The sequence below is a fragment of the Kogia breviceps genome, chromosome 3 (genome assembly GCF_026419965.1).
Source record: "Kogia breviceps isolate mKogBre1 chromosome 3, mKogBre1 haplotype 1, whole genome shotgun sequence".
NCBI classification, from domain to species: Eukaryota; Metazoa; Chordata; class Mammalia; order Artiodactyla; family Physeteridae; genus Kogia; species Kogia breviceps.
In genome coordinates this window covers 169,463,382-169,488,147 of record NC_081312.1, presented here as the reverse complement: position 1 = coordinate 169,488,147, position 24,766 = coordinate 169,463,382, and the positions used below count along the sequence as shown (strand labels likewise).

General features: G+C 40.2%; 1 protein-coding gene across 2 annotated transcripts in view; it reads left to right on the top strand.

Moving 5' to 3' along the window:
• Positions 1-387: 387 nt before the first annotated feature.
• Positions 388-24,766, top strand: part of ANKRD26 (ankyrin repeat domain containing 26) — a 93,695-nt gene continuing 69,316 nt past the window's right edge. Inside the window, exons 1-7 of one of the 2 annotated variants that reach the window (XM_067030267.1) lie at positions 391-799; positions 8,985-9,099; positions 9,262-9,435; positions 14,108-14,214; positions 15,489-15,626; positions 17,778-17,848; positions 22,212-22,245. In XM_067030267.1, coding sequence (XP_066886368.1) covers positions 570-799; positions 8,985-9,099; positions 9,262-9,435; positions 14,108-14,214; positions 15,489-15,626; positions 17,778-17,848; positions 22,212-22,245 — 869 coding nt within the window. In that variant the 5' untranslated portion in view covers positions 391-569. Of the gene's footprint in view, positions 800-8,984; positions 9,100-9,261; positions 9,436-14,107; positions 14,215-15,488; positions 15,627-17,777; positions 17,849-22,211; positions 22,246-24,766 lie in introns of both variants that reach the window. The other variant, XM_059056664.2, reaches the window with a different exon arrangement.

Below are 24,766 nucleotides of genomic sequence, written 5' to 3'. Positions count from 1 at the left end.
TCTGTAGTTACATCTGTTAAATTCCATGGAGAAAGCCTGGGGCCCAGAGAGATGTGGAAAGGAATAAACTGAGGGATAAGGAGATTTTGAGAGTTTTTTTAGGGGAGCTCTCTGGGGGACGAGGCCTTCAGCATCCTGAAGCTCCAAGCCACTCTAGCCCCAGTCGCATGCGAAGGCGACTTTCTCACGGGAGATTCTAACGTTTGCAAATGTCCAGAAACGCTCAGCCAGCTCGCACCAACGTTGCAAAAGAACCCAGCGCTGCCCACAGAGAATCGCAGAGATTTCAGACGTTTGGGCCTCGCACATGCGCACTGGGCACTCCTGCTCTCCGGGCCTCTGTGCGCAAGCGCAGTAACGCCTTCTTACAAGGCGCGCACGCGCACTGTGTTTAGCTGTATCGCTTGGCTAGGGTTACTCTGGGCTGAAAGATGAGAAACCGCGGAGCTGCCCAGCTGGGAGGTTGTGGCCAGATCGCGTTGGCTTATCTGTACCGCTAGTGTTAGGCTCAGGAGACTGTGAGAAGCCGAGGGGGAGGTGAGGTGTGTCTGAAGCCTGTAGGCTCTGCGATGAAGAAGATTTTCGGCTTCGGGAGTAAGAAGGGCGAGTCGCCCTTCGGCTCCTCCACCAGCCCACGGAGAGAGAGCGGTAATCGAGTCAACTCCCGGCCCCAGTACCACATCCGAGACAAGGATCTCGGGAAGATCCACAAAGCTGCCAGCGTGGGCAACGTAGCCAAAGTGCAGCAGATTCTGTTGCTTAGGAAGAATGGCTTGAACGACAGGGACAAGATGAACAGGTAACCGGGGCGGGCGGGAGGAGGCGGGGCGGGCCTGGGTGGGGCCCCTGCTGTCAGTTTCCCCTCCGAGGCTCGTGGACACCTACGTGGGGTCCCGCGCCCCGCAGACTTTATAGGCAGCAAAAGCCTTAGCTGGTTTCGGACCCTCTCATGATTCCCCTTATAGAGCACTTTACTGACAGTTTTAAAGTCATTTGACAGAATGTCAGTAATCACAGAAACGAAATTAAACATGAGCAGCATCTTATTTTTAATGTACACATTTTTATACCGTAATGTTATATGTTACAGAGAAGTGCATAATGAGGAAAATAATTCTCATGACAGATCAACTTCTGGACTAAAAATTCTTCAGATACAATCCAGTATCTTTTTAAAAAATTAATTTATTTATTGCTGTGTTGGGTCTTCATTGTCGTGCGCAGGCTTCTCATAGTGGTGGCTTCTCTTGCTGTGGAGCACGGGCTCTAGCCGCGCGAGCTCAGTTGGTTGTGGAACGTGGGCTTGGTAGATGTGGAACGTGGGCTCGGTAATTGTGGCTTGCCGGCTCTAGAGCGCAGGATCAGTAGTTGTGGCGCACGGGCTTAGTTGCTCTGCAGCATGTGGGATCTTCCTGGACCAGGGCTCGAACCCGTGTGCCCTGTATTAGCAGGAGGATTCTTTTTTTAAAAAATTTATTTATTTTTGGCTGAGTTGGGTCTTCATTGCTGCACGTGGGCTTTCTCTAGTTGGAGCGAGCAGGGGCTACTCTTCGTTGCAGTGCGTGGGCTTCTCATTGGGGTGGCTTCTGTTGTTGTGGAGCATGGGCTCTAGGTGCGCGGGCTTCAGTAGTTGTGGCATTTGGGCTCAGTAGTTGTGGTGTGCGGGCTCTAGAGTGCAGGTTCAGTAGTTGTGGTGCACGGGCTTAGTTGCTCCACGGTATGTGGGATCTTCCCGGACCAGGGCTCAAACCTGTGTCCCTGCATTGCCAGGCGGATTCTTAACCTCTGTGCCACCAGGGAAGCCTGCAGTATCCGTTTTATATCAGTGTACACCTATGTATATATGTTCTCTACTGAAGGACCTTAGAAGACAGCTTTGAAGTGGGAAGATGGCTGTGTCCTTGAATAGGAAGACTCATTTTCTTAAAATGTATGGTCTTCCCATATTTAAACCAAATAAGCATATGGTGGTTTAAAATTTTTTGAGTTACACATGCTTTCTTTATTTGTTGTGATGAAATTAAAAGTTTTATGTAGTAGACAAAGATTTGCCCTTCTAGATATAAAAATGTGCTGTAAGTTCCCACAAATTGTTCATTTACTAACAACTGAAAAGACAGATAAGTGAATGGAACAGAATAGAAAATGCCCAAACACCCAAATATATGTAAGATTTTAGAACTTGAACTGATGACATTTCATATTAGAAGGAAAAAATTAATTGTTTGTAAATGGTGGAGAAGTAAACTGCTAACTATTTAGATAAAAGTAACTAGATTTTTATCTCACAAAAATAAGTTTCAGATGGAGTACAGATCAAAAATTTTAAATATACAAAGTGAGAAGACGACCAGAAGAAAACAAAATTCCTATTTATACATTTTTTGTGCTGACAAAGACCTTCCTAAGAATGACTTCAAACGCAAGAATTCTGGAGGTTGATTTAACAACATAAAAAAATTTAAGCCCTCTGTAGATCAGAAAAGAAGATTAACAAAATAAAAGACAATGAGCTTTTAAAATATATCAACGTATTTCTATCAGGCAAGAAAACATATCTTCATTTTACAGAGAATTCTTTGAAATCAGTAAGGGGAAAAAACCTCTAATTTGAAATTAAGCAAAGTACTTTTTTGCATATACATAAGTGACCAATGGATATAGGGAAAAAATTTAGCATTTCTGGTAAGAAAAGGAATTTAAGTTAAAGAGGAATGAAAAACCATTTTCCCTTCAAAAAGTTTGTGAAGATGAAGAACAGTGGTACTTATACTGCTGTTTAAAGTCTAAGTTGCTTTTGACTTTTCAAATAGGCAATTTGGTGATAAGTACCACATTTAAAAAATGTATATTCCCTTTACACATCAATTCTCTTTATACAAATTAGAGGTAAATAATTAGAGATAAATTAGAGATAGGTAACATACAATTTGTTGTTCTCAACACTGCTTAAAATAGCAATGTATTAAGATGAACTCAAAGGAGTTTATAAATAAATTGCAGTGTATCTGGTATGGAGTAATATGTGACCATTGAAGGTGGCATGGATAACAGATGTATGTTGACCTGCAGAGATGTACTTTGGTAGATCATTGAGAGAAAAAAAAATCAATTTCATTATATATAAAATCAAGAAGACTATGGTCTTATCTTAGCCAAAAATATATACAAAAATATGATTAAAAAAAGCATTCTTTTCCTTTAAAAAATCTGTGATTTCTACAGTGAACATATACAAAAAATTCTAGTAAATGTTTAGTATTAGTGAAATAATCCTGGGAGAGAGCAGGAATATGAATCTTGTACAGATAAAAATAATTTCTCACTTTCTATTTTTTTGGAAGTTTTTCAAGGATTGATATCTTCTGACAATGTTTACCCTCTTCAGAAGGGAATCTTTTTATCCGTGCCTGTAGATTTTACTAGGTATATATTTCGCTATATACACGTTTTTGATTTTGTGTAACTTTATTACCTATAATATGTAAATGATTATAGATTAATCATTTTACTTTATTGCAGTCTTATGAAAATAAAAAATAGTAAATATAAGTGGTGATTATTACTATTGCAAAAGTTTATAGAGTTTTAGTTGCGTACTTATGAAAATAAAAAATCAAAAATATAAATGTAAATGATTATTACTATTGCAAAAGTACTGCTTTACTTCCCAAAAGTTTTCTTTAAAAATATCGAACTCTCCAAAGTAACAACTGACATCAGAAATACAAAGAATCATGAGAGATTACTACAAGTAACTATATGCCAATAGAATGGACAACCTGGAATAAATGGACAAATTCTTAGAAAAGCACAACCTTCTGAAACTGAACCAGGAAGAAATAGAAAATATAAAGAGACCAATCACAAGCACTGAAATTGAAACTGTGATTAAAAATCTTCCAACAAAGAAAAGCCCAGGACCGGATGGCTTCACAGGAGAATTCCATCAAACATTTAGAGAAGAGCTAACACCTGTCCTTCTCAAACTCTTCCAAAATATAGCAGAGGGGAGAACACTCCCAAACTCATTCTACAAGGCCACCATCACCCTGATACCAAAACTAGACAAAGATGTAACAAAAAAGAAAACTACAGACCAATATCACTGATGAACGTAGATGCAAACATTCTCAAAAAAATACTAGCAAAGAGAATCCAACAGCACATTAAAAGGATCGTACACCATGATCAAGTGGGGTTTATCCCAGGAATGCAAGGATTCTTCAATATACAACAATCAATGTGATACACCAGATTAACAAACTGAAGGATAAAAACCATGTGATAATCTCAGTAGATGCAGAAAAAGCTTTCGACAAAATTCAACACCTGTTTATGATAAAAACTCTCCAGAAAGACAAACTGAAGGATAAAAACCATGTGATAATCTCAGTAGATGCAGAAAAAGCTTTCGACAAAATTCAACACCTGTTTATGATAAAAACTCTCCAGAAAGTAGGCATAGAGGGAACTTACCTCAACATAATGAAGGGCATATATGACAAACCCACAGCCAACATTGTTCTCAATGGTGAAAAACTTAAACCATTTCCTCTAAAATCAGGAACAAGACAAGGATGCCCACTCTCACCACTGTTATTCAACATAGTTTTGGAAGTTTTAGCCACAGCAATCAGAGAAGAAAAAGAAATAAAAGGAATCCAAATCAGAAAAGAAGAATTAAAGCTGTCATTGTTTGCAGATGACATGATACTATACATAGAGAATCCTGAAGATGCTACCTGAAAACTACTAGAGCTAATCAATGAATTTGGTAAAGTAGCAGGATACAAAATTAATGTACAGAAATCTCTTGCATTCCTAAACACTAAGGATAAAAAATCTGAAAGAGAAATTAAGGAAACACTCCCATTTACCACTGCAACAAAAAAAAATAAAATAACTAGGAATAAACCTACCTTAGGAGACAAAAGACCTGTATGCAGAAAACTATAAGACACTGATGAGAGAAATTAAAGATGATACAAACAGATGGAGATATACCATGTTCTTGGATTGGAAGAATCAACATTGTGAAAATGACTATACTACCCAAAGCAAACTACAGTTTCAATGCAATCCCTATTAAACTACCAATGGCATTTTTCACAGAACTAGAACAAAAAATTTCACCATTTGTATGGAAACACAATAGACCCCAAATAGCCAAAGCAATCTTGGGAAAGAAAAATGGAACTGGAGGAATCAGGCTCCCTGACTTCAGACTATTCTACAAAGCTACAGTCATCAAGACAGTATGGTACTGGTACAAAAACAGAAATATGGACCACTGGAACAGGATAGAAAGCCCAGAGATAAACCTATGAACATATGGTCACCTTATCTTTGATAAAGGAGGCAAGAATATACAATGGAGAAAAGACAGCCTGTTCAACAAGTGGTGCTGGGGAAACTGGACAGCTACATGTAAACGAATGAAATTAGAGGAATGAAATTCCTCTAAAACTCTTAGAGGAAAACATAGGCAGGACACTCTGTGACATTAATCACAGCAAGATCTATTTTGATCCACCTCCTAGAGTAATGGAAATAAAAACAAAAATAAACAAATGTGACCTAATGAAACTTAAAAGCTTTTGCACAACAAAGGAAAACATAAAATAGATGAAAAGACAACCCTCAGAATGGGAGAAAATATTTGCAAATGAAGCAACTGACAAAGGATTAATCTCCAAAATATACAAGCAGCTCATGCAGCTCAATATCAAAAAAACAAATAACCCAATCCAAAAATGGGCAGAAGACCTAAATAGCCATCTCTCCAAAGAAGATATACAGATTGCCAACAAACACATGAAAAGATGCTCAACATCACTAATCATTAGAGAAATGCAAATCAAAACTGCAATGAGGTATCACCTCACACAGGTCAGAATGGCCATCATCAAAAATCTACAAACAAAAGGGGCTTCCTTGCTGGCGCAGTGGTTGGGAGTTTGCCTGCTGATGCAGAAACACGGGTTTGTGCCCCGGTCTGGAAGGATCCCACATGCTGCGGAGCGGCTGGGCCCGTTAGCCATGGCCGCTGGGCCTGCACGTCCAGCACCTGTGCTCCGCGGCAGGAGAGGCCACAACAGTGAGAGGCCCATGTAACGCAAAAAAAAAAAAAAAAAAAAAATCTACAAACAATAAATGCTGGAGAGGGTTTGGGGAAAAGGGAACCCTCCTGTACTGTTGGTGGGAATGTACATTGATATAGACACTATGGAGAACAATATGGAGGTTCCTTAAAAAACTTAAAATAGAGCTACCATACAACCTAGCAATCCCACTTCTGGGCATATACCCTGAGAAAACCATAATTCAAAAAGAGTCATGCACTACAATGTTCATTACAGCACTCTTTACAATAGCCAGGACATGGAAGCAACCTAAGTGTCCATCGACAGATGAATGGATAAAGAAGATGTGGCACATATATACAATGGAATATTACTCAGCCATAAAAAGAAAGGAAATTGAGTTATTTTTAATGAGGTGGATGGACCTAGAGTCTGTCATACAGAGTGCAGTAAGTCAGAAAGAGAAAAACAAGTACCATATGCTAACACATGTATATGGAATCTAAAAAAAAAAAAAGGTTCTGATGAACTTAGGAGCAGGACAGGAGTAAAGACACAGATGTAGAGAATGAACTTGAGGACACAAGGAAAGGAGAAGGTTAGGCTGGGACGAAGTGAGAGAGTAGCACTGACATATATACACTACTAAATGTAAAATAGGTAGCTAGTAGGAAGCAGCTGCATCGCTCAGGAGATCAGCTCTGTGCTTTGTGACCACCTAGAGGGGTGGGATAGGGAGGGTGGGAGGGAACGCAAGAGGGAGGGGATATGGGGATATATGTATACATATAGCTGATTCACTTTGTTATACAGCAGAAACTAATGAATCATTGTAAAGCAATTATACTCCAATAAAGATGTTAAAAAAATTATTGAACTCTCCAGTTATTTTTATCCATTGTTTAATCCATCTATTCATCAAATATAACTTGAATACCTATTATGTAGCAGATGTTTTCTACTCAGGACCCTGCATCTATCTCTCAGAACCCTTTCATCTTTAAAAACTTCATGTTGCCCCTGTGAGCAAGATGAGAAATTTAAAATTGAAGTATTAAGGCTTAGTCTCAATTGAAGCTTTTCTCCCTTCTTTCAAACAGAAGCATTTCTGAAGGTAGGAAATTTAAAAAGATAACCTTTACTTGTCCTTTTGAACATTTATAATGGTATTAAATACTAATATTGATCATTGGAAATGTCTGATTTCACACAACCTATAAATGTAAATATTGAATAAAATTAGCCATTCCTATTCATTTGAATCCTGAATTTCCTTTGGCTTAAAGTTTCCTGAAAATCAGAGTTAGAATTACTTTAAAAAAATTCTTGTTTTGTTTGTTATTTTAGTTCTCTTTCCCCGTGCTGCTTTTATTATTTTTTTAAAATTGAAGTATAGGTGATTTACAGTATTGCTCATCATGCCTTTAAGAACTAAAAGTTATTTAAGTGCCAACCATGTGACTAGAACTGCAGTAGACCTGTTATATAGACCATTATTTCATTTAATGTAAGGCACCATGGATTGTATGATGCCCCACTATTTTATATATTAATAAGAAATTTTTTTAAATGTTGCCAACTCACAGATATAGAGAACAAACTAGTGGTTGCCAGTGGGGAGAGGAAAGGGAGGAGGGGCAAGATAGGGGTAGGGGATTAAGAGGTACAAACTATTAGGTATAAAATAAGCCACAAGAATATATTGTACAACATGGGGAATATAGCCAATATTTTATAATAACTATAAATGGGTTATAACCTTTAAAAATTGTGAATCACTATGTTGTACCCCTATAATATATAATTTTTATTATTTTATTATTTTTTTATTTTTGGCTGCGTTGGTTCTTCATTGCTGCGCACAGGCTTTCTCTAGTTGTGGCGAGCAGGGGCTACTCTTCCTTGTGGTGCGCGGGCTCATCATTGTGGTGGCTTCTCTTGTTGCAGAGCACGGGCTCTAGGCATGTGGGCTCAGTAGTTGTGGCTCGTTGGTTCTAGAGCACAGGCTCAGTAGTTGTTGGCGCACGGGCTTAGTTGCTTTATGGCACGTGGGATCTTCTGGGACTGGGGCTCAAACCTGTGTCCCCTGCATTGGCAAGTGGATTCTTCACCACTGCGCCACCAGGGAAGTCCCATAATATATAATATTATACATCACCTATACTTAAATTTTTTTAAAAAGGCAACTTTAGGCACAAAGACATTATGATAATTAGACCAACAGGAAAAATGAGAAACGAACAAACAAAAAATGCTACCAATTATAGTTGTAAGACATCGTGAATTATAAATTTCATTCCAATGTCAGAGATGTTAAAATGTGAGAAAATGAGCATATTAGGATCACTGAAGTACAGTGTTCTCTCTAGCCCTCAAGACATATCTTCAAAAGAGGTATAATATCCTTTTACTTAATTGAAATGTTGCCCTTGTAAAATAGTAGTAATAGTAATAATTATGATAATATTAGCTGATAACTATTGAGCTGTTATCTGTGCGAGGAACTGTTCTAAACCCTTTGCATGGGTTCTCATTTAAGCATCACGATGGTGTCCTGTGAGATAACTACTGCTCTATTCCCATTTTGTTGATGAGGAAATTGAGGCACAGAAAGGTTAAATGACACCTAATAAGTGACAGAGTTAAAGTCAAATCCAAACTCAAGTTGAGCTGAATCTCAACTCAAGGTCATGCACTTTGTATTCAAGCCGGTTGTTCTTTCATTAATGTGGAGAGTAAGAAGAGCTAATATATATTGTTCTTTCTCCAGAAGAAAACTAAATATTTGTTTTAAAGGGATAGGAATAGCATGCTATTAAATGTTTTCAATTACATGAACAGTTGTATGTTTTGAAATAGTGCACTACAATTTCCTAAAAACTCCTCTCGGTTTCGTAGGACTGCTCTTCATTTGGCCTGTGCCAATGGCCATCCAGCAGTGGTAACCCTCCTAGTGGAGAGAAAATGCCAGCTTAACCTCTATGACAATGAAAACAGGACAGCGCTGATGAAGGTACAGAGTAGCCAACCATGTCAACGTGAGATGGATTTGATTCAACTACTTAGAATAAAAATGGATTTATCTCATTTAAATATAATGAATTGGTGAAACTTCTGGAATGTTTACTTTGAATTCCTAGAATTTACAGTCTGTTTCTTGGCATAACACTTATAGGCCATACAATGCCAGGAAGAGGAGTGTGCAACTATTCTGCTGGAACATGGTGCCGACCCAAATGTCATGGATGTCAGTGGCAACACTGCTCTCCACTATGCTGCCCTTTATCAGAATATATCACTCGCAGCAAAGCTGCTTTCACATGACGCCAACATTGAAGCAAGGAACAAGGTATAGCTCAACTAACTTTATTTACAAAATGTTTGCAATATATGGTTGTTGTTTTTTTTTTGTTTTAGCTGCAGATGTTTTATCTATAATAATATGTATACTGAATACCACCCATCAGGCCCTGTTACCATGGAAACAACTCCAAAGCCAAGTCACAGGCTGGAGAAAGGTGGTGCTCACAGAAAGAGCACAGTTCTGTCTCCCAGCCACCCTTCTACCCCAGAAGGACAATCTTCCCATTAGGATATGCCTGGGAGTGGGTGGTGGGCTCAGAGCCCACACAAGACAAAGACCTGGGGGAAGTGAGGTGAGGTGAGGTGGGGGCTGGCTGCTTGCAGGGGCTCAGGGAATGGGTACCGTTGGGGATGGATGGGAGGAGGAAGGAGACCCCGTACCCCAGCAGGGAGAGCTGGGTGAGTGCAGGTGGCCAGGGCAGGCAGCAGGCCCTGAGCCCTCCAGGACCCCAGGTTCTAAGATCGGGGAAAGTGGGGCAGGTCGTGTTTGACCTCCAGCAAGGGTGTTCACTTATGCTGGTGGCCATTTGGTCCACCATGTACACCTTGGGGTCTTCCACACTCAACCTCGGGTGGCTCCTCAGCAGAGTTGTAGCTGTGCGTGGGGAGCAGGTGATGGCGAAGCTGCTGTTCCTGCTTTTTCTTTGGGACACATATTACCTCCTCCAGCTGCAGCCACGCCAGGAACTCCCTCTGCTGACACAGATGGGGTCAGTTTCACATATTTGGAAGCTCAAGCATTCCCTGAGTGAAAATATTTTGAAATAACTTAATTATCTAAGATTTCACTTTAAATCATTATATTTCTAAAGAAGCATTGGAGGGTATAGCTTTCTTTTATGTGTCTATGGCAGATATTTGTGAAAACATTGCATTTGTTAAAGGTAAGACTTTTTTTTACCCCCAAATATTTTTTCCCCCACTCACAGTTTTTTTCTGATTAGTGTAAAACAACACAGAAATGTAAAACATGCCTTGGAGATAGACTTTGTCCTAAAACTCAAACAAAACCAAAGCATTTTACAATATAATAGCAATCTTGCTGCTGTTGACAAGTTCCTATTTTATTAAAAAATGATTTATGTAAAAATGATTTCTCTCTCATTGCCTAAGGCTTCAGAGGGAAAAAAGAAAAGGAAAAGGAGAGAGCAGTTGAAATATGCAGGCCAGGCTTCCCTGGTGGTGCAGTGGTTAAGAATCAGCCTGCCAATGCAGGAGACACGGGTTCGAGCCCTGGTCCAGGAAGATCCCACATGCCGCGGAGCAGCTAAGACCGTGAGCTACAACTCCTGAGCCTGCGCTCTAGAGCACGCAAGCCACAACTATTGAGCCCGCGCCCCTAGAGCCTGTGCTCCGCAGCAAGAGAAGCCACCACAATGAAAAGCCTGCGCACCTCAAGGAAGGGTAGCCCCCACTCACCGTGACTAGAGAAAGCCCACGCGCAGCAACGAAGACCCAACGCAGCCAAAAATAAATAAATAAATAAATTTTTTAAAAAAAGAAATATGCAGGCCAATTTGGATATTTGACAGTTGGGAAATGCCAAGAAGAGGTTTTTGGGGTTTTTTTCCCCTTCAGTTTATGTATTTAGGCAAAGTTCTTTTCAGGTTTCAGGGATAATCTTATTTGGGGAAAGAGCCTAAGTGAATTGTAACCTTGCCTAGAGATCAATTTTAGGAGGACTCAGAGGAAATCAGATCGGCAGTGAACGTGTGGTGATTAAATGGGAAATAAGGGAGAAGAACAAATAATTAACTGACATATTATACTGTTTTGGCAGAAACAGCCACTTAGATAAGAGTCTAGACTCTGCTCTCAAATCTAGAATGTCTTGATGGGAAGTAAAGGGTTTATAAGTAATGAGATCAAGTTGCATTTTGAGTTTACTCGTCCCTGTTCTACCTATTTACCTAGAAAAATTAAATGTAGTTTTGGTGACTCTTATCTCTTATACTTCTCTTTTTTTTTTTTTCAAATCCTCAATTGAGAAAAGGAATTGGCCATGTGGGTAGGAGATGAGACTGACATGGTCGCTACACTAATTCTCAGCTAGAATTGTGCTCATGAACCACAGTCACCTGGGAGAACTTATAAAAAATTTATAAGCCTAGGCGCTCCCCTGAAGATTTTGATGGAATAAATCTAGGAAGGCCCGGACGTCTGTGTTTGGAAATATTTCCTCAAGATTCTGCTATAGCCCTTGGTTAAGAACAGTGGAATGGATGAGTGTGATTTATAAGTTCACAGATCTCAAAAATAAGAAATCTCTAGAAGAGTTGGAGTTTGATAGATGCTACTTTCATCAACTCCCTCCTTTCCAACAATATTAGCCTGATGTTTGTCTTTCTCTGCCTCTGTGATTGAGAAGGTAAAAGGGATATTATTGGCAATACCTATTGGCTTGAGGAATAACTCCTTTTTCCTTCCAACCACTAATCATTCACTGCCACTCAGAGTCTTTAGAAATTTGCTTATGGTGAGTCATTTAATAAGTAGAGTGTGATCCTTTTCGGATTTTGCACCTTTTGTTATCATCCAGGTCATTAGGTCAACATGTTTATCACAAACAGGGTTTTCCTGACTGCAGTAATAGTAAAGCATGAGCCTTCTTTTGGTGAACGCTGCATGACAGACTTTTGCAGTGTGTGTGTTAGGTTCACTGGGCCCTGGCATAAGCAAGATGATAGTTTTAAACATCAAAACTCATGAAGTTAGTAACAGTACAGATAGGAATTGTTTTTTTTTTTTTTTTTTTTTTTTTTTTGCGGTACGCGGGCCTCTCACTGTTGTGGCCTCTCCTATTGCGGAGCACAGGCTCCGGACGCGCAGGCTCAGCGGCCATGGCTCACGGGCCCAGCCACTCCACGGCCTGTGAGATCTTCCCGGACCGGGGCACGAACCCATGTCCCCTGCATCGGCAGGCGGACTCTCAACCACTGCGCCATCAGGGAAGCCCATAGGAATTGTTTTAATAATTTAGTTTCAGCAGTCTTATGAACTAATTATCCATTTGGTTAACATCAGGGAGAATTATAGAAATAGACTATAGTTTTAACAGGCATTGGAAACATTCTTGAAGTGGGTATTATGAGTCTTAATAGCAATTTTTATTACGTGTTGGGACCCACTTTTTTTAGTAGAACACGATACTAAAGAAAGGAAAGGTTTTACATGCAAATATTTGCTTTATACCCACCCGTTTGGAAACACTCACAGCAAACATAAAAACACAAGTGGGCTATAGACTAAACGTGGCCCCTGGATGTGTTTAGCTTTCCTCTACAAATTGAGTCAGCATTTAAAATTTAGGAAACTCATGCAGAAATCTGCATTTCAGGCTTCTCTTAAGGAATCCAATCTGGTCCCCCTTGAGCCCACGCTACTATTTGGTCTGCCGTGCAAAGTGGGCCCCTTCTGTATGGGGCGCGTTCTCTGGTTTGCTGGCCTCACCTGGGTTCTTCACTTACTTGGGTCACCTACTTTGCCTCCATAAGCATCTGTGTTTCCAATTCCTGTATTACAGTTTATTTTGATAAATATTTCTAGATTTTAAAACAGTCATTAATTTATAATCTATTTCATATTTTAAAAGAATCTCTTAAGAATGGGATTGAATTTTTCAAGTTAGAATTTATAAGTTGGTTTTTTAAAAAAACTTTTTCTTTACATGTTCATGTGAAGAATCATATTCCCATTGGAATGTCTGTAAACCTTATGAGGTTAATTGGTTATCGCTGGATAGGTTATGCATGTTGCAGACAATATTATATCTTTCTCCTCAGTATTGTTCCTAAAATATGCAGTTGATTTAATAGTTAAATGATTATCTCTGGAGGAGTGTTTAGAGTGTATCGACTAGTATAGAGCAATAAAATAACTACAGGGCTTCCCTGGTGGCGCAATGGTTGAGAGTCCGCCTGCCGATGCAGGGGACACGGATTCGTGCCCCGGTCCAGGAAGATCCCACATGCCGCGGAGCGGCTGGGCCCGTGAGCCATGGCCACTGAGCCTGCACATCCGGAGCCTGTGCTCCGCAGCGGGAGAGGCCACAACAGTAAGAGGCCCGCATAACGCAAATAAATGAATACATACATACATACATAAATAAAATAACTACAGTATACCTGATAAATACTGTGATAGAAGCAAAGATCCTTGGAACCAGTAAATGCTGGAAGTGAGTTTTAGAGAATGACTTTGCAGTTAATCATGTGAAGAAGTGAGGAGGAGCATTTTATTTATTTATTTTTTATTTATTTTTATTTTATTATTATTATTATTTTTTTGTGGTACGCGGGCCTCTCACCGTTGTGGCCTCTCCCGTTGCGGGGCACAGGCTCCGGACGCGCAGGCTCAGCGGCCATGGCTCACGGGCCCAGCCGCTCCGCGGCATGTGGGATCCTCCCGTACCGGGGCACGAACCCGTATCCCCTGCATCGGCAGGCGGACTCCCAACCACTGCGCCACCAGGGAAGCCCGAGGAGGAGCATTTTAAAGAGAAGGAAGCAGCACAGGGTGGGTGAGAAGGAAGCGGCTCCTTTTTATTTACTTTCTATATTAGATGTTTAAGTTCAGAGAATATTTTATAAGTTTTAAAATTCAGTTTAGAAATATGTAACTTTGTACATTCTATATAAAGTGTTTCTGCTGTTTTACAGGAGGACCTCACCCCACTTTTACTTGCTGTAAGTGAAAACAATCAGCAAATGGTGGAATTTTTAGTAAAGAAAGAAGCAAATATACATGTAGTTGATAAGATGAAAAGGTACAGTAGTTTGTTCTTTTTCTTTTTAAAACCCTTAGTGCTATTCTAGAGTGGTGACAGAAAGATTAAATTAGTAAGAAGAGGATTAATGTATAATCAACACATCATCAGGTCGAAAAGCAATTATTCTGACTGTGTATCATGAAAAATAATATATAGCAGGATTCATATTCCTTTATAATATTGACTGATGTCATTTGCAACCTGAGTTTTTTCTTTTTTTGGTCATACGATCTTATAATAGCTAAGGGATTTCATAGTTTTATTAGCTTTATAAGGTATGGATTCTACTTTTTAATTTACCTTATGACACAGTATTGAATTTCTTAATTCTTTTATAATAATTTTTTAACCTCTACTTTGTACATATTTTTCCTTAAAAGATGCATGTCTTTGGGATGACTCTTTGCTTTAAATTACTTTCTTTGAAGAATACTGATGTTATTAGGTTATCACTAAGTGATTGTTAATCACTATTACCAGGTACTTCGGGCTCATCAGTTTTTATCCTTTTTCATTTCTAGTACATTTTGATGTTCTTATTTTTAATTGGTGAAGGTAGAAGGAAGAAAGGTAGCTTTAACTGGATAAACATTTCCTTCAATGAAGACAAGTCATAGGTGGGTGATAAAGAGGAAAGTGATGGGCTTTAGATCCAGACTGGTTTAATTCCTAGCTTTCCTACTTATTAGGTGTATGACCTTGGGAATGTTACTTATTATCAGCAAATATGTTTCCTGATATGAAAAGGAGGATAGTAGTATATCCTTCAAGGGTGGTTGTGTGGAAGAAAGATTACATATATAGTATTTCATTTAGTGCCTAGCACATGCGCATCAGCATCTTTAACTGCAACCATGACTATTTTAATTTCATTATTATTAATATTATTGTTTTAAGCCTGCAAATAGCTTTTCATTAACCTGACCTCTAGCTGATTTTGAAGTATAATATAACAGACTAAGGAAGAACTGGGGAATTCTTCCTTTATATACTCACCTGCTTCAGATAAGTGACCTCAGCATAGTTTTTTTGTCCATCAGGACTTTAAATTAGCAATTTCTACTACATGCCATCCGAGTGGGACAGGAGGCTTCTTTTTTGTCCCTTCACTTTCGCCTTGGAGGTAATTTACAAAGATGAACGCTTGAACATGTAAATGGTCAGTCCTACATGGATGGGCAAGATATTAACTTGGTAAAGTACATCAAATTAGCTGATAAAGTAAGTTAGCTAAAGTTCCTAAGGGTGAAGTTATCTCTCTGTTATTTTAGAACAGCCCTCATACTTGCTGTAAACTATGAATCAACAAATATAGTCAGGCTTCTTCTTCAGCAAGGTATTGATGTGTTTTCCCAAGATATCTATGGATGGACCGCAGAAGAATATGCTCTTATTAGTGGTTTTAATATGTAAGTGTTTACATTAAAATGCCAGTTATCACTAAACTGTGGTTAAAACTAGTTTAACTGTTACTTGTTATGTGACAGGTAAGCATTCTAGTTTGGTGCAGGCAGTTTGGGAATGGTGGTGAGATGTTCCCCATCATCAGCTGGAAACCAGCCGAAAGGCCAGACTAGTTAGATGTAGCAGTGGGCACAGGGTTCTTTATCTCAGGACTTTAAGACTTTAGATCCTTAAAGATCCTAACGTTATCCATTTCACTCCAAGCGTAACCCCTATGCATGGGGTACAAGTAGTGTCACAGCTCTGGTTTTTCTAACTTGTTATTTGGGTCTTGAAATGTTGAGTTCAGCTGACTATCCTGTAGTTTCTCTTGGGGACTTACCTCTATACTCTCCCTCTTAAATTTTGCAAGAACCTAAGGGATTCCCTAAGATCAAAGAGACAGTCCTCTTCCACAAGTCATTTGGAGGGGAAAAAAAGGGCATTCTCATCATTCTGTTGATTGCATCGATTCTATTGCTGCAGTGTTGCTACTAAAACTGGTCTTAGCAGGGTCTCCTTGGCAGCTGGATCTGGAGTCTGGATGTTGCTCTAATAAGACCTTTAAGAATTTTAAAAGAAAAAAAGAAAAAGAAACCGGCCCTGCAGCGGGGTCATGATTGACCTTTGCTCCCAGGATGCCCTTGCTGATCCAGATTCCTCAGTCTTCATGGTGATGCACGCTTAGACTTCAAAGGGACAACTTTTTTAGTTCTCATACATATGCCTGTAGCGCAGCCACTGTTCCAAAGCACCAGCGCCCAGTTCTGGCACCTGGGCCTTCTAGCTTTAGCCACACACACCCTCCCCGACACACTCAAAAACCTTATGTAGAGCCCACATCTTAGCCCAGATCTTCACGATGAGTTACCCTTTGAGGCTCTTACTTGTCTTTTCTGCTAGCAGACGTCAATGGGAACCGTTTTAGGCTGTCAGAGAGGTTCAAATGCTCCTGCCGGGAGAGAGCAGACTTTCCCTTTTCCTTTGTTACCAGACCTGAACCTCAAGGCTGCTTTATATCCTGTGGGGCACTTTTTCTTAGGTCGTGGAAGATCCCATATCATCCTCCTCAGAGTAGTGGGTGCCAGCTTGCCTGAGATTCCATAACTGAGGTTGGCCCCTCAGATGATCTGTTTTCCGTGATAATGAAAATCTTCTCAATGATTTACATCTGCCTCAACCTTCAAAGTATTTTCAGATTCTGCCTCATAAGGAACCCGTTCACCAGAAATCCCTGAATCTCAAGTAGGTTAGTTGGCATTAGGAGAGGTAAGCCCTGTCCAGGACTTGTCAGCATCCATTGTAAAAGTAGGGTTATGTCTTCCAAGTGAATTGGAGATGAACATGGAGCTTAAGCATCATTCTGAGAAAGATCTACTGGTTCAGAGTTTGAGTAGGTAGAGGAGGAGTAGTAGTGGTCCAAGCCAGGTCTGGACTTTGATTAGTTTTCTACTCTTGGTGCGATTAGCTGCAATAATGGGAGACAGTTATGTTATCTAATTTAATGAGGTCATATATTTATAAATAAATTCAGTTACAAATTATAGACTAGCTAAGAGTCCCTGAATTACAAACCACAAAGAAAGGACAGCTAATCACCCTAATTACTGACATTTTTCCTGAAAACTGCAACATTAGAATGTTAAACCTATGAAAAGACACACACATTGGGTTTTTAATATGATTTTTAAAAATTAATTAATTTATATATTATTTATTTTTGGTTGCATTGGGTCTTTGTTGCGGTGTGCAGGCTTCTCATCACGGTGGCTTCTCTTGTTGTGGAGTTCGGGCTCTAGGCGTGTGGGCTTCAGTAGTTGCGGCATGTGGGCTCAGTAGTGGCTCACGGGCTCTAGAGCTCCGGCTCAGTAGTTGTGGTGCACGGGCTTAGTTGCTCCACGGCATTTGGGATCTTCCCGGACCAGGGCTTGAACCTGTGTCCCCTGCAATGGCAGGCGGATTCTTAACCACTGTGCCACCAGGGAAGTCCCACAATTGAAGTTTTGATAATAGCTCTGACATTGTCTAAAGTGATCTAAGAATTTAATATATTTGGTAATTGTTTTTCATATTAGTATTAAAATAGTAATATTATTTATCACATTTTTAATACATAGCAATCGCCAACTGATTTCTGAATATAAAGAAGAAAAGAGACCTAAAACTCCTTCTCAAAATAGCAACCCAGGTAAGACGTCTGATAGTGAATTACTCTTGGTGACCCTACCATAGATAAAGTAAGAGTGAGGAAGTTTTAATAATGAAAAAGCAATGAAAAAAACCAGTGTGTAAATTACGTGTATATTTTTATTTTTAAAATTAATTTCTTAATAGTCTAGTATTCAGAATTGTTTAAGAAGTTAATTGTAAGTAATTTAAAATCAGAGACAGTATTGTCTGAAAAGAAATCCACATATTTAATCATGGCCTCTAAAATCCCATATTATATCTTTGTGTAAATAAGAAAAAAGATTTTTTGGTTAGTATGTTGTATGTTTCCTCTATAATTACATGAATATTAGTTATTGTATAGTGATTAGCCTCACTAAAAAAGTTACCACCTTTAAGCCTGGTATCTCAACAGTACCTTCCTGGTACTTTAAACAAATGGCAAACAAGAAGAACTGCAAAGCTGAGCCAGTGTGCAGCATACCAAGAAGAGATTATTTTTGAAAGATACGTACCTATAGTACAGAAGTCAGAAAAGCAATGCCTGGTAGAGAAGCACTGGTTATTTTCCATATTATTGTACCAGCGAGGTCTTGCTATTACCAACTTCATTCCTTACAAGTCCAAACAGCGTGAGATAGGCTGACTTCATTAGAACCAGATGTTTTCTTCTGTGTGTTGAATAATTGTCATGACACTATAATTTTGTTAGAATGAGATGCTCTGTTGGCATTAGTTAAAGGATTATCGTAATATTCAAATAGCCCAACTGGAGACTCAGCAAATTCTAATAAAAGCACAAAAATAATTCACATTAAGAAAACATGATTGTGTTCCCTAGATGTGGCACCTAGCGTGTTATACAATCTGTATGAGGACACCTCTAACATAGTAGCCCTCTGTCCATCAAAGAACTTCTGTAGGTTGGTTTTACACGTTAGAGGAGATACAGAGATGAAATAGAGCTTTGGTCTTCAAGGTACTAATAATAGAGTTGTCCCTGGTTAATTTCTGTATTTTTTAAAATAGAATTTTCAAAGAAAACATTCTTATTTATTTGTTAATTTGTCCACTTAACAAATAACTATCAAGTATCTTTTAGGTACTAGGCACTATTCTGATGTCACAGGATGCAAACATGTAAAAAACACAGTCCTTGCCCTCCAGGAGCTTGTTATTATAATGATCATTTTTATTATTTAGTATACTTTATTCTGTGCTTACTATGTGCCAGAGCCCACTAGGAGTTTACAAATTGTCTTTATGTATTTTTTAAAATTGGTGTTTCATATGTGCCAGATATTTTAAGTCCATGGTGAGGAATTAGAGTTTTTAAAAAGTGAGTGGACTTTAAGGTAAGCATGCAGAGTGTGGAGAAGTTTTCTAGGTAAAGAGGCAGAAGGACAGCGTTTGGCAGGAGGAACATCTATCAAGATCACATGTTTTGCAGAAAGAACTGCAGTGCACAGGCTAAGATGTACGAGTGAACTTGGCAGGATTTATGAGCAGTTCAGTTTTGCTGGTGCAGAAAGGGTGCTGTGGGGATGGTTGGTAAAGAACACTTGAGGAGGGGCTGGAGGAAAGTAGGGCAGGCACTGAGCTCCACAGCGGGACTAAGGGAAGGTCTTCTGGGGACAATCTGAGTCACATACTGCAGGGATCCTCCTCAAGGAATTTGAGTACCAGCCAATGACAAAAAGATGTCAATGGAATTACAGAGCCCTTAACTGAGGACTGAGGGTCTTGAAATGGAGGGAAGTAGCAATATTCCACATAGATCAGTTTCTTTTTTTAACATTTATTTACTTATTTGTTTTGGCTGCGTCAGGTCTTTGTTGTGGCGTGCAGGCCCCTTGTTGCAGCATGCGGGCTTCTCTCTAGTTGTGGCGCGTGGTAGACCAGTTCCTATATTTGTTCATCTGAGTGTGCTAAATAAAACTCTCATTCAAAATAAAAATTGAAAAGGAAAAACAGAAAAAAAGAAAAGCAGGAGAGAATGGTGGTGATGTTACAAAAACCTTTTAAAAAGAAAATTTCAAGGAGGGAGTATCAATTATATCGAGTAAAATTACTGAAAAGAAAGTTGGATTTAACTCTTAAAAGTTCTTTGGTGGTAACCTTTTCATAAGGACAATTTAAGAGTCATAACATCTACTTTTTACATGAGTGGTACATCTGATGTCCAAACATGGAAAAATCAGCACATCTGCCAAGGTCCTACCTAAGTTTTTCATAACAGCGGCAGCTGCCCACGCAGCGTCAGCGAAAACAGTCTGGCCTGGTGAGTACGCTTGCCCGCGTTTTCCCAGAGTTGGCAAAACCTGGGAATGGGACTTCCTTGGTGGTCTAGTGGTTAAGACTCCCTGCTTCCACTGCAGGGGGCACGGGTTTGATTCCTGGGGAACTAAGATCCTGCATGCCGCTCGGTGTGGCCACAAAAACAAAAACAAAACAAAAAACCTGGGAGTTAACTGTGAGGAATTAAACCCTGCTTAGTTGGAGAAAATTAACTCATCTTTTCATTTTCTTTATAGGAACTTTCATACTTTAGAACATATTATCAATCATCAGAATTCTTTGGTTTTCTTCTGGTTGAACTAGGATTGTTGCTTGTTTCAATCAGTTTCTGACATCACTGTTTCATCTATCCCTTTTATGCCTTTATTCAGATGGATATAGAAATACAGGAATCTCCAAGGCAAATATCAAGAAAAACAGATTTGAGGAAGGTTATTCTGTGGAATAACCTGACTGTAATCACATATAACACATCAACCCAAATAATACAGACTTCATGTAAACAATGCAACTGTTTGAGAGGTTTCCCCAAACCACACCAGGTTTGGCTCTTCCAAAGAACTCCCAGGACTCAGCATGTGGTTGTACTCATGCTTGTGATTTATTACAGTGAAAGAATACCAAGCAAAATCAGCAAAGGGAAAAGGCGCACGGTGCAAAAGTCTGCAGGAAACCAGGCGCAAGCTTGCAGGTGTCCTCTACCCATGGACTTACTGCATGTGCTTCGTTCCCCCAGCATCAGATTATGACAACACATGTGAAATGTTGTCCAGCAGTACCAGAGTCTCTCCCTCCCTCCTTCCCTCCCTCCCTTTCTTTGTTCATCAGCTTAAGATACGATGACATATGCCTTACAAGCTGAAAAAGCATGATTTCTGTAATCATTTGCCACATAATGGGAAGCGTTGAGAAAAATGACATCCCTCACTACTACACAGCACTAACTGTTTGGACCATGCTGCTCTATGTGGTGGGTCCAGATAGACTCTCGAGCAATGGAAGGAGACAGTCTCAAGAGATTATACTTTAAAAATGTATATATATTTAAAACTTAAAAAAAATTCAACTTCTCCATCCTCACCATCCAGTTGACCCCATTTGCCCTCCCCCACCTCCCTTTCAGGAGATTATCCTTTATAAAACTGGAATTACAAAGTCTTTCATGCTTATCTCGCAACTGGAAATAGGGCCAGAAAGAGTTTGTTTCCTGTGTGTTGCCATGCTCTAAAGTACAGTGCCTGTAGACCAGGCTTCCTTGTGACAGGGCGTTTTCACCCTGAACTGAAGAGCTGGAGAAGTTGTGTTACGTGATGGCAAAATACATGTATTCTCTACGCACTGCTCTGAGTGATGGAAGTCCAGAAATATCATGCTATTTAAGTTTGCTATTATCAGTTTATGGTACTGATTCTACTAATGATATTTTCTGTCAGTCTCACAGTTTGGTTAGGATTATGGTCATTGTAAACAGCGCTTCACTTTTAGGTATCAAATTTTGATAAGTAGTTTTTTGTGGTTTTTTTTGCATTTGATAAATGTGAAGGAGGGGAAATGGCTCTCATGCATAATTGCCTAGCAGTGGTATAATCAGCATTCACTCTAGTATACTCTCCAGGTGTGGTTCCAAAGGAATACTTTTTAAAAACTAATTAATTAATTTTATTTTTGGCTGTGTTGAGTCTTCATTGCTGCATGTGGGCTTTCTCTAGTTGCGGGAGTAGGGGCTACCCTTTGTTGCGTTGCGCGGGCTTCTCATTGCAGTGGCTTCTGTTGCGGAGCACGGGCTCTAGGTGTGCAGGCTTCAGTAGTTGCAGCACATGGGCTCAGTAGTTGTGGCTTGCGGGCTCTAGAGCACAGGCTCAGTAGTTGTGGCGCATGAGCTTAGTTGCTCCACAGCATGTGGGATCTTCCCAGACCAGGGCTCGAACCCATGTCCCCTGCATTGGCAGGCGGATTCTCAACCACTGCGCCACCAGGGAAGCCCACAGAGGAATACTTTTTAACAAAGCATCAGTCTTACACTTATAATATTCTGTATTTTTCTATTGTTGATTTAAAATGTGTTTTACTTTTTCCTTTAATAGTGGATGGGAGTTCTGAAGAAGAGTCTTTAAGCAGGTAGGATTTTATGGATTTTTAAAACTTGTATGTTTAACTAAGGGAACATGGAGAAGAGAAACTAACCTTTGTTGAGTGTTCTACTCTGGGTTAGACACTGTATTATGTGCTTAAATTTGTTACATCATAGAGTCATCACAACCGCTTTGCAAAGTAGCTGTGCTATATAGCTTACTTTAATTAATTAGGCAGCTGTGGTTTGGAGGGCTTGGTTAATTGACCCTTGATTCCTTAGTCAACAAGTTGCTGACCTGTGATGTGATGGTCAGCCCCAGATCCACTCTCATGTCCCTCAGCAGAGATTGATAAGTACCCGTGTAGCACTGGGGTCAAGATACAGACCCAAATCAGATCAACTCAGAAAGTCAAATTTAGTTATATATTAACTCTGATTTAGAGTTTTCCTAAGAAACCTGGTTAGTCCAAGCCTTTGTCCTGATATATTTGACAATTGCAGTGGTAACTAGTACTTTGTATTTACCATTAAGGTGTTATGGCAGATCTCAGGTAGCTGAGGCCTCAGAACCATAGGGTTTTATGCAAGCAAGACCTCATTAGGCACATCTTCTTAGATATAGTGATGTCTACTCTCCTTAAGGTGAATTAGTTTTCTATAAGAGAAGAGTATCTACCTATAGACCATGTTATGTTAATTAAATTCAGCATCTACATAGAACATCTGTCTAGTTGATTTCTCTGCTTACTGCCTTCCCAGTCTGGTTTTGGTTTTCCATTCAGCATAGTACCCTTACCTGGTTCTCTGAAGTTTTTTCTTTTTTCCTAGAGTCTTTATTCTTTTCTTTTTTTTTTAATAAATAAATTTGTTTATTTGTTTAATTTTGGCTGCATTGGGTCTTCGTTGCTGCGTGCGGGCTTTCTCTAGTTGTGGCGAGCAGGGCCTACTCTTCGTTGTGGAGCACGGGCTTCTCATTGCAGTGGCTTCTCTTGCTGCGGAGTGCTCGGGCTTCAGTAGTTGTGGCACGTGGGCTTAGTAGTTGTGGCTCATGGTCTCTAGAGAGCAGGCTCAATAGGGTGGCGCATGGGCTTAGTTGCTCCATGGCATGTGGGATCTTCCCAGACCAGGGCTCGAACCCGTGTCCCCTGCATTGGCAGGCGGATTCTTAACTACTGTGCCACCAGGGAAGTCCCGAGCCCATCCTTGATTCAGGAACCATTGCCTTCACAGGCTGAAATCTTAAAGGTTGGAGGCTGCCATTGAGCAGGCCTCAGGGGTGAGGCACAGGGGTGATTTGGGAGGGGAGCCTATAGGAAGGAAGATATTTAGGCAGTACCTAGGGAAAGAGAGGCACAGCTGCCAGGACTCTGTTTCTACAGCACTGTCTCTGCTTGGGGATCTAAGTGCCTATGAGGGTTTTTAAGAGCTAGCTGTTTATGTGGACCTGAATAAGGCAGGACCTGTACAGGAAAACTAAGTAGACTTTATAGTTTTTAATGTTTTAATCTCTCTGGGAATAGTTTAACATATAAATTAAACATATAAATTTGTTCTTTCAGGGGACTTCCTGTACTGTTTTAGAGTAAAGGGAAGGAATGGGGCCTTCTTTTTTTTTTTTTTTTTTTTTTTTTGTGGTACGCGGGCCTCTCACTGTTGTGGCCTCTCCCATTGTGGGGCACAGGCTCTGGACGCACAGGCTCAGCGGCCATGGCTCACAGGCCCAGCCACTCCACAACATGTGGGATCTTCCCGGACCGGGGCACGAACCCGTGTCCCCTGTATCGGCAGGTGGATTCTCAACCACTGCACCACCAGGGAAGCCCGGGGCCTTCTTTTTTTTAAAAAAAATAATGTATTTATTTATTTATTTATTTAATTTTCGGCTGCATTGGGGTCTTCATTGCTGCGCGCGGGCTTTCTCTAGTTGTGGCAAGTGGGGGCTACTGTTCGTTGTGGTGCGCGGGCTTCTCATTGTGGTGGCTTCTCTTGTTGCGGAGCATGGGCTCTAGGCGTGCGGGCTTCAGTAGTTGTGGCGTGTGGGCTCAGTAGTTGTGGCTCACGGGCGCTAGAGTGAAGGCTCAGTAGTTGTGGCGCACAGGCTTAGCTGCTCCGCAACATGTGGGATCTTCCCGGACCAGGGCTTGAACCCGTGTCCCCTGCATTGGCAGGTGGATTCTTAACCACTGCACCATTAGGATAGCCCCGGGGGCCTTCTTTAATAAGTGGTTTCCCTTCTGGAGAATCACGACTGCCATTTTTGACGGACACAGATTAGTCTTTGAACCAGGCATGGACAATGGAGAAGGAACAACATATCCTTCTACTTTGTTTTAGGTCATCAGATTTGTTCCAGTTCTGGTAAACAAAAGTTATGTTACCCATTAATTGGGTTTTCAGTTCAGGTTTTAGGACTTTTGGTGAAAACAAATTATTCTCAGGCTCTGCCAGTATATTGGCTGTCACCCTTTGTTATGGGAACTAAGAATGGGTCTTAGCTAGATATTTCATAGGTAGCGAGAGATAGAAGCAGAAATAGGTAACTAAAAGCTTTTCTAAAACAGAGGC